Raw genomic sequence first — 11,311 nt, 5'->3', positions numbered from 1 at the left:
CTCTCTATCTATCTATCTATCTATCTATCTGTCTATCTATCTATCTATCTATCTATCTGTCCCGCTCTCTATCTATCTATCTATCTATCTATCTATCTGTCCCGCTCTCTATCTATCTATCTATCTATCTATCTATCTGTCCCGCTCTCTATCTATCTATCTATCTATCTATCTATCTGTCCCGCTCTCTATCTATCTATCTATCTATCTATCTATCTGTCCCGCTCTCTATCTATCTATCTATCTATCTATCTATCTGTCCCGCTCTCTATCTATCTATCTATCTATCTGTCCCGCTCTCTATCTATCTATCTATCTATCTATCTATCTGTCCCGCTCTCTATCTATCTATCTATCTATCTATCTGTCCCGCTCTCTATCTATCTATCTATCTATCTATCTATCTATCTGTCCCGCTCTCTATCTATCTATCTATCTATCTATCTGTCCCGCTCTCTATCTATCTATCTATCTATCTATCTATCTATCTGTCCCGCTCTCTATCTATCTATCTATCTATCTATCTATCTGTCCCGCTCTCTATCTATCTATCTATCTATCTATCTGTCCCGCTCTCTATCTATCTATCTATCTATCTATCTATCTGTCCCGCTCTCTATCTATCTATCTATCTATCTATCTATCTATCTGTCCCGCTCTCTATCTATCTATCTATCTATCTATCTATCTATCTGTCCCGCTCTCTATCTATCTATCTATCTATCTATCTATCTATCTGTCCCGCTCTCTATCTATCTATCTATCTATCTATCTATCTGTCCCGCTCTCTATCTATCTATCTATCTATCTATCTGTCCCGCTCTCTATCTATCTATCTATCTATCTATCTGTCCCGCTCTCTATCTATCTATCTATCTATCTATCTGTCCCGCTCTCTATCTATCTATCTATCTATCTATCTGTCCCGCTCTCTATCTATCTATCTATCTATCTGTCCCGCTCTCTATCTATCTATCTATCTGTCCCGCTCTCTATCTATCTATCTATCTGTCCCGCTCTCTATCTATCTATCTATCTATCTATCTGTCTATCTATCTATCTATCTATCTGTCCCGCTCTCTATCTATCTATCTATCTATCTATCTGTCTATCTATCTATCTATCTATCTATCTGTCCCGCTCTCTATCTATCTATCTATCTATCTGTCCCGCTCTCTATCTATCTATCTATCTATCTATCTATCTGTCCCGCTCTCTATCTATCTATCTATCTATCTATCTATCTGTCCCGCTCTCTATCTATCTATCTATCTATCTATCTATCTGTCCCGCTCTCTATCTATCTATCTATCTATCTATCTATCTGTCCCGCTCTCTATCTATCTATCTATCTATCTATCTATCTGTCCCGCTCTCTATCTATCTATCTATCTATCTATCTATCTATCTGTCCCGCTCTCTATCTATCTATCTATCTATCTATCTATCTATCTATCTGTCCCGCTCTCTATCTATCTATCTATCTATCTATCTGTCCCGCTCTCTATCTATCTATCTATCTATCTATCTGTCCCGCTCTCTATCTATCTATCTATCTATCTATCTATCTATCTGTCCCGCTCTCTATCTATCTATCTATCTATCTATCTATCTATCTGTCCCGCTCTCTATCTATCTATCTATCTATCTATCTATCTATCTATCTATCTATCTATCTATCTATCTATCTATCTGTCCCGCTCTCTATCTATCTATCTATCTATCTATCTGTCCCGCTCTCTATCTATCTATCTATCTGTCCCGCTCTCTATCTATCTATCTATCTATCTATCTGTCCCGCTCTCTATCTATCTATCTATCTATCTGTCCCGCTCTCTATCTATCTATCTATCTATCTATCTGTCCCGCTCTCTATCTATCTATCTATCTATCTATCTGTCCCGCTCTCTATCTAATATCCCGCTCTCTATCTATCTCGCTCTCTATCTCAACTGTTTGGAGATTTAGTGTTTGGCATCATTAATGGTTCGGGTTACTTTTTTTTTTAATTTTGTGGAAGAAAACTCAAAGCAACCAGAAAGGAAAAAGCATATTCAGGAGGCACAGAACGGCACCACTTAGCTGGAGAGAGGGAGATTCTAAATAAACATTTTGTGTTTGTATAATCAAAAATTTATTCACGAAGGCCCCTTTAATTTGTTGCAGAGAGCAAGGAGCAAAGCAACAAATTAACTTTGATATTTTCTTGTGTTTTGTCATTATTTAAAACATCCAATCCAAAACAGGTGGAATTATTTGCTTATTTAACCTGAGTAGCAAGTTGCTTTAAATAGGTCAATTTAGCATGGCCAATCCCCCTAGCCTGCCCATCTTTGGGTTGTGGTTGTGAAACCCATGCAGACACGGGGAGAATGTGCAAACTCCACACTGACAGTGACCCAGAGCCACTGTGCTGCCCTCATACCTCTAAATATGAAAGGAACATAGAATTACAAAATATCACTGTTTAAAGCAAATATCACTGTTTAAAGCTGAATGCTGAAATTGCTAATTTCTTAAAATGGAACATTAATGTAGTTTATTACTTTGCTTTGTGCATTACTGGCCAGGTGAATGGAGATCTTAATACTGTATTTCTGATTTTGGTTTCCTGAGAAAATATCTATTTTCTGAATGTTGTCATCTGACCTTTTGATGTCCAAGCTGGCATAGTAAAAGTATCTCTTTTGCTGATTAAAACATTGATTTTAACCACATTGAGCTGTCACCCATTGCATGATAAAGGAATATGCTTGTATGCATTATGTAGTAACTGTCCAACAGAATACAGCATGCCAAACTGGAAGGCCCAAACACCCAGTTGTGTAACTGCTGTGCCATTGCCCTTTGGCAAATGGGTGACACCTCTGGCTTGAGTGTCAAATGGGTGACACTTCTGGCTGGCTTGAGTGTATGTCCATTCTTAATAGAATGCTGTCCTCGCACAGGTCTGTTTCAGCTCATATTGGTAAAAATGTCCACCTTCCCAGTGCTCAGCTGAATAAAACAGCACGTAAAGTAGTTTAAACATTCTTTGTGATACTAAGACGTATTTGTATCTATATGTACTCTAGGATCTCCATCATGGACGAATACAGATGAAAACATTAACCAACAAGTGGTATGAGGAGGTGCGTCAGGGACCATCGGGCTCAGAAGATGATGAACAGGAGCTGCTCTAGTGTATGGATTTATTAAACATCTAGGCTGTACTCCAGATTTTGCACCACTGCATTTAAGTTCTATAAAGATTCAGGAGAAGGGCTGGCACCAATTACATTCAATCACACAGCATTGCAGTCTGAGCCTTGGAAAATGTACCTAGTGCCCTCTGTTGGTTGTTCTAATATTTTTTTTAAATACATAAAGCTGTGCACTTAATTCTTCCAGATAACATTTTGCATGTTTAGCTTTATTATGATGACAAGCAGCTAACTCTAATCTAAGGAATACCTATTTAAGAACTGTGGATGTAAAAATTTGTATCACATGAGGATATGCACTTTATTGTAAATAAGATGACATTTTTACACAATCCCCACTTTCTCTGAGCATTCTGTTACTGCAGAAATTTAAAGTCTCTGTGGTCAGTCCATTTAGCTGCTGAACAGGAAGCCCCTGCTTATTTCTTTTTCTCCTTGCTGCTGTCGTTAGATGTATTTACTTTACATTTTTGCTTCTTAATTTATATTGACCTTGACGACATCAGTAATTTGACAAGAGGTGATACTCCAATCTAAATTTTAACTCGAGTGGGGTTCAAATCCAGTTCTGGCAGGTTTTATTTTGTTGATTGCACATTGCCCATATAACGTATTAGGTACTCCAAACAAAAAGTTTCAAGTAAATTATATTTGCAACGGCATTTTTCATTAAGTAGCAATTGATTTAAAACTAGAATATTTGAGGCATTGCAAATCTAAGTATGCCATCGGGATGTGCACATTCTGACTTGCAAGTTTTCCAGGTCAAACTGACTTTGGCCTATATTCAATTGAGAACAATTCAACTTTATGGTTTAAAGGGACACAGCAGCACTTCAGAAAATTATACAGTGTACTTTATATGGAAAACATTCTTGTTTGTATAAAATAGCACATCATCTGACTTGATGCCATGGGGAGTTATTATATGTTGATGCTGTGTCTAATGTGTGTCCATTGCACACCAAAATGTTGCACTTTTGTCAAGGATACAATTTTTTAAAAAAAGAAGAATGCCACACTATTTTATAATGAGTTCTAACCTGGAGACAATTTTACAAATACAGTGCCATTGGCACCCTGACATCAGGAGTTTGCAAGCAGGTAAAATCAAGCCACATCCTAAAGGAGAAATCCAGCTTAACAACTAAACATCACAATCATGTTAAAAAAAACACATCAGCACAATGTCAGAACTGCTGATATATAATGTGTATGAAAGTGGGCCTGCTCCGCCATGCAATAAGATCATGGCTGATCTGATTGTGGCCTTAACTTCACTTTTGTGCCTCCCTCCCTTGCAGATCAAAAATCTATGTATAAGTCAGCCTTGAAAAGATTCAATACTCCAACTCCACAGCTCTCTGGGGTAGAGAAGTCCAAAGATGAAAAGTCTTCAGATAAGAAATTCCTCCTCATCCCCGTCTTAAAAGGAAGACCCCTTATTTTGAAATTGTGCCTGCTCGTTCTAGATTTCACGACAAGGGGCAACATCCTCTCAGCATCTCCGCCTGTCAAGCCCCCCTTGACTCTGACATCTTGCAATAAGATCACCTCTCATTCTTCTAAACTCCATTGGTGTCGGCCTGACCTGCCCAACCTTTGACAACCCCCTTCACCCCAGGAATCCATGAACCTTCTCTAAACTGCCTCCACTGCATGTCTAATCCCTCCACAAGGGGGCGAAAGATGTATACAGTACTTCAGGTGTTATCTGACCAGTGCCCTATACTTGTTGTAGCAAGGCTTGCCTGCTTTTATACTTTATCCCCGTTGCAATAAAGGTGAACATTCAATTTGACTTCCTAACAAGCTGCTGTACCTGCATGATAACATTGTGATTTGTTTACCAGAACATTCCAATCCCTCTTTACCATAGCATTCTCCACTCTCCATTTAAATAATATTCTGATATGAGTTATAATTTTCAGGCCAGTGTTTTAAATTTGCTATAGTTTATAAGTGACAGCTGTATTTCAGATTAGCCTTAATGCAAGTTTGATATTAGTCTAAAGATTGTGAAATATGTATTGGCAGAAGCTGATAATGCAGGGCTATCCATCCGTTATGTGTTCGAGCTTGAGATGGAAATATTTCAAAATAATGATTGCAAAAGCTCCATTGTTTCTATGGCACATGAATCAAATACAGTAATTTATTTAGTAATAGAGCAGGCAGAATCTCGCATTTGCTTTTTAAAAAGGACATCAATCAACCTGATATTTGATTATAAATCTAGAATACTGGTGACGCACCAAGAAGAAAATAAGATACACTACCCAAACAATCTAATACAATAAGGGAGAGGAAAATTTAGTCCATACCCTATGTTTTCAGTTGCATTGAAAATAGTTAAATTATGTACTTGATTTCAATCATTTGTGTCTTTAGCCCTCTCCCCTTTTAACCTCTTCTCCAAATCATTGTGCTTCTAGAATCTAACAACTTTTGGCATTGGATTTTAACATGTTACAAGCTCAGTTTTTGAAATCATCTGCCGTTCTCTCTTAAATGAAGATGCTACATTTAAAGTAAAATATAAAACACTAGCCCTTTTCAGTCTTTGCAAAAGTTAACAATTTCACAATGAGGGCTGCACCGAAGTCCTGTGACTAGTCCTGCTGAGTCCCTGGCAGTTATTTCCACTGTGCTACTAACTGGAATATCAAAGCCGTTATGAATGCCTATAATCTCTGAAATAATTTCATAAAAATGAAATCACAAGTTTTGGTGAATGAGATATTTTGGATCTTTAAATGGACAACTTTCATTGTTAAACCATGCTATAGAAACATTTATAAAATGTATGGTTAATGAGTTAGAATTACTGAAGCATTCCTTTAAACAGCTCAAACTCTTCTAACAGAAAAATGTTTACCAAATGCTCATATGAAGCCATTAAAATGTCTAGATTAAATGACTTCCTGTTCAGGATCTTGGACAGTAAAAATTTAAGTTCCTTTTAATACAAATTAATTTTGTTTACATTTTCACATCCTGACTGGAAGACCAGAGATTTTGTCAGTTTCTCAGAAAGGGCCTTTCTAAAAACCAGACATCTCCTTTTATAATAAATTTGACTGGAGCAATATATTTTCTCTTTCTCAACTTCCATCAATGCTTGATTTAACATTTCCAGTTAGAGACATTGCACATACAAAAGCAAAATACTGTGGATGCTAGGGCAGCACGGTGGCACAGTGGGTTAGCATTGCGGCCTCACGGCGCTGAGGTCCCAGGTTTGATCCCGGCTCTGGGTCACTGTCCGTGTGGAGTTTGCACATTCTCCCCGTGTTTGTGTGGATTTCGCCCCCACAGCCCAAAAAATGTGCAAGCTGGGTGGATTGGCCATGCTAAATTGCCCCTTAATTGGAAAAAATGAATTGGGTACTCTTTTAAAAACAAAAAAACAAAAAAAAAAAATGTTTTTTTAATGAAATAAATAAATACTGTCTGCTGTAAATCTGAAATAAATGTGGAAATGTTTATCTGTGGAGAGAGAAGCAAGAGTGTTAACATTTCAGGTCAATGACCTTGCGGCAGAACTCATTTCTCTTTCCACAGATGGTGCCAAAACTGCAGAGTATTTCCAGCATTTTATGTTGCTATAGTATTTCGACGCAATTTTCCCATTTTTGTTGCTTATGGCAGCATCAGATTTTGTATTGTACCTTGGTTCATTCACGTCTGTGCAACACCCATTTTCCGAAAATATAGAGCTGTTTAATCATTCAATCTTTCTTTCCTTCCACTATCTTCAGGCCTCAAAACCCAAATAATCACTGTCCATCATCTTGGTTTCCCAATTTTAAAATGCTATCTTGTGGGTAGAGTTTTATTTAAGAAGGGCATCCTGCAAGGAAGCCTCATGACAACTAAACAAAAATGTTAGCTTTCCAGTCAGTTGCTGCACAAATTGGGCAGCTCAGTGGGTAGCACTGTTGCTTCACAGCTCCAGGTCCCAGGTTCGATTCCCCGCTGGGTCACTGTCTGTGCGGAGTCTGCACGTTCCCCCTGTGGCTGCGTGGGTTTCCTCCGGGTGCTCCGGTTTCCTCCCACGAGTCCCGAAAGACGTGCTGTTGCGTGAACAGGCGCCAGAATGTGGCGACTAGGGGCTTTTCACAGTAACTTCATTGCAGTGTTTATGTAAGCCTATTTGTGACAATGAAGATTTAAAATCAAAATATTGAACTCCAGAATCTGATAAAATTCTTCTGAAAAGTTGCTTAAATGAATAATAACCATAACCAACTCAACAAATATCTAAATGGCCAAATTAGTTGTGCATAATTCTCTCCCATGTCTGTAATTAATATATTTAATTTATTGTTGATTGCATTTTTAATTTGAAGCTTTTTGATATATTAAAGTTCCTGATGGTTAGCAACAGGAGATCTGTTAAAATGTACATTTCATGAAGGCAAGCACTCATTGTTATTTCAAACTCTATTAGTATAGTTTTAGAACAGCAAAAAATGAAGTAATTAAAGCCCACGTTTGTAGAAGCATGCAGAGAACTGGATATTTTGTTTATCAATAAAACACCATATTTGTGGAATCAGCTAGCATTTGCTCAAAATAGACATTAATTGTGATGCTGGTAATCTTCTTTTGAAACCATAATTTCCAGAAGTATAACTTTCCCATTCAAAGCATTCTTGTGTCATAATATAAATAGAACAATCGTGCCACTGTAATGTAATACCTCCAATGTTAATGTGAAATTTAATTTCCTACAACATATGAAACCGTCCGGAGAATTGTGGAATATTTGGGTAATTTGAATTAATTTGTACCAATTTTAGCAAAACACCTAGAAATTAAAATTCTAAATCTGCTTCATTTCAGATCAAATACGTTAGAATAAGATTAGATATCACTTTGGTTTATCAATCTGCTATGTGTTTCCTTCGTATTTAACCATGTTTAACATTGGAACTTGCATACGAACACATGAGTAAGGAGCAGGAGTGGCCTCTTGAGCCTGCTTCCCATTCAATAACATCATAACTGATCTGATTGCAGCCTCAACTTCACTTTACTTCATGTCACCTTTGACTCCCTTGTCAATCAGGAATCTTATCTAATTCAGCCTTAAAAATAATCGATGACCCTGCCTCCACTGCTCTCTGGGGAAGAGACTCATGACCCTCTGAGATAAGCTATTTCTCCTCATCTCCATTTTAAATGGAGACTTCTTATTTTTAAACTCTGTTCTGTAGTCTCTCCCACAAGGAGAAAGCATCTTTTTAACATTGATCCTATCAAGTCCACTCAGGATCTTATGATCATCACTCGTTCTTCTAAACTCCACTGGATACAGGAATCAGTGAAGTGAAACCTCTGTAATTGCTTCTAGTGCAATTCTGTCCTTTCGTAAATAAAGAGACCAAAATTGTACACAGTACTCTAGATGTGCTCTCACCAATAACCTATACCACCTTAGCAAAACATCACTACTTTTAGATTCCATTCTTGAAATAAATGAAAACATTCCATTTCCCTTTCCCAATTACCTGCTGTACCTGCATACTAACATTTTTGTGATTCATGTGCAAGGGCACCCAGATCCCTCTTTGCCTCAGAACTCTGCAACCTCTCTCCGTTTAAATAATATGCTGCTTTTTTTATTCTTCCTGCCAACATGGACAAGTTCAAATTTTCCCACATTTTACTCCATTTACCAAGGTTTTGCCCACTCACTTAACCTATATATTATAATACCATCTATTATGAGGAATTGTATGATGGTGCAGGCTTGTAAAGGCATGGAAACATTTTGATAATTCACTACCTCAGCTATGAAGACTACTTGTATTGCCATGATGAGTTTTGTGGTTGAACTGACTAGCATCTTTTTGTGATTGAAAGCAAATCCACAAAAACGTGGAGTCCCATGTATAAAAAAGTGAAAAAGAATGAAAGATTCTGAATGGAAGCAATAACTAGGAGATATTGCTAAAAGAAAAATGTTAAATGGATGTGTTCATTTACAACTACCTGAATTAAATATAAATTCTCAAAAAGCAGCATATTCCATGCATGATCTCTCTCATGCTTATGTTTCTCAACATTCTTCCTGATACAGACAGATTGCATTAACCCTTCTAAGAACTATTTCCACTGCCATATTTTCTATCTTTTGCATGTACATTGCATAAGTCAAAAAAGCAGAATTTATAGAAAGTTACTTATTAACCAAAACTCTCACCTAACACACAACTTGTCTTTTTTCTTTCTTTCTTCATGCTGACAAATGTATTATTCATTTCCAGCACTTGTTTCTTTTTTCCACCCATCACCATTTGGTTTAAATGAAATAATTTTGCGCGGATCGGTTTATCGTCATTAATATTGGAATTGCATCCACATGATTTTTAAAAGTATTTTGTGATGAACTGGAAAAAACTGGAATAGCAAAACAATATTTTATAATTTAATGTTTTGGGTTTTATAAAACAAAATAGCTGCTGAACTTTAAAATTTTCTTCTGACGAGCATCTTCATAAAGCTGGTTGTAGATCTTCACCTTGCCTTAGTAAATCATTTTGAACTCGTCACTTCGCTTCCTGGTACATCTAACGATAATAGTACTGAAGTAGTTGAGCACTATTGATTTGAAGTGTTACCACGTTATCTAAGTGGAAGCTTTTTGCTGGGACCAGAAAAAGGTATTTTCACAATGGTTTTGCATAGCGTGAGGTATTTACAAGTGTAAAATATCTAGACTGTTTTCCTTTTGATTTGGTTGGAATTGCAACCTCTGTGGCCACCTGACTTCTGGGTTGTATCCTGCTTTATGCCTGAGGGGGCGTGCGCCATCTAATCCATTAGAGTACAAGCAGCTGCTTACAACATTCTACACAGATTAAACGTCAGGACAAGCTGGAAACTGAGCTGCCATTGCGGCAGTTGCCATATTGCTATGCTCCTTCTGGCTGATGTTGCAAATTCGAAAAAATCGAAAAAAGATAGCTTGTATGAATGAATATAATTTGTAATAGAGATGCTGGTCGAGCACTATCGACATTTTATTTTTCAGCCGTATCCCATCGATGTACAGCATTGTGATTATTTCATAACGTTGAATAATGCGCATCTCTAAGATTAGGCCTGCGAGTGCAAAATTTACAGTCTCATGTTTTGTTTACACAAGAAAACCCTTTCATGTTTTTGTATATTTATACTGTATTTTCACATTTCACATGATGTTGAATATGGGGACATAATTTAAAATAAATCTTTACATTACTAATTCATTGCCTTTCTGATTTTCATTTTTGTGTAGAACTATAAAATGCTGATTAAGAATAGACTTATTTGGTCCATCAGTTCTGTATCAGTGTTTTCGACATGGTTCATCTGTCCTAATGCCATTCATCTCGCTGAAAGTTTATAATAAAAGTTGGTGCGTTATGATTTTTAAATTCTCTACTGTAAATTTAAACAGGTAAAACATCACTAGTTATAATAAGGAAGAATCAAACTCTTTCAAGGACCTTCGAGATTAATACTGTTTTACAAAAGTTTCCCCTCTACTAGCACCTAAATTGCAGCATTCAAGATTGTTGTAAGCGAATTACACGCATTACAGTTCACCTGGAATCCAAGTTGTTTGTGGCAACATCAATTTTTACATGGTTATTGTAATCTGGAGCTTTGGATAGTGACGGGAGAGACTCCAACTTCCTTTTCATCACATGGCTGACCAGGAATCTTTCCTGCTCTTACTACCAGCCATTGGCATGTGTTGAAAGGATTTGTAAATGAATAATCAACCAGGTGAAGCAGCAATTTGCTTGACCTTCTTTAAATTTAGTATACTCTGTTCACTGCTCACATTACGGTCTTCTCCACACTGAGGAGATGAAACGCAGACTGGGTGTCTGCTTTACAGAATACCTTTGCTCAGTCAATAAGCATGACCCTGATCACCTTGTCACTTGCTATTTCAATTCACCACCTTGCTCTTGTGCTGACATTTCTGTCCAAGGCCTTCCACAATGTTCTAGAGAAATCAATGCAAACTGATGGAATAGCACTTCAACTTCTGATTTGGCACTATACAGCCTTCTTTGCTATTAACTCATTCTGCCACTTTTTTTCCA

At 37.1% G+C, this 11,311-nt stretch overlaps 1 protein-coding gene across 1 annotated transcript in view; it reads left to right on the top strand.

Moving 5' to 3' along the window:
• The window catches only part of slc9a8 (solute carrier family 9 member 8), a 111,638-nt gene extending 101,180 nt beyond the window's left edge, over positions 1-10,458 (top strand). The window contains exon 16 of the mRNA XM_072514757.1: positions 3,075-10,458. Within this exon, the coding sequence (XP_072370858.1) occupies positions 3,075-3,182 (108 nt within the window). The 3' untranslated portion in view covers positions 3,183-10,458. The remainder of the gene's footprint in view (positions 1-3,074) is intronic.
• Positions 10,459-11,311: the final 853 nt, after the last annotated feature.

This window comes from Scyliorhinus torazame, chromosome 8 (genome assembly GCF_047496885.1).
Source record: "Scyliorhinus torazame isolate Kashiwa2021f chromosome 8, sScyTor2.1, whole genome shotgun sequence".
Taxonomy (NCBI): domain Eukaryota; kingdom Metazoa; phylum Chordata; class Chondrichthyes; order Carcharhiniformes; family Scyliorhinidae; genus Scyliorhinus; species Scyliorhinus torazame.
This window is presented reverse-complemented; position numbering and strand designations above follow the sequence as displayed.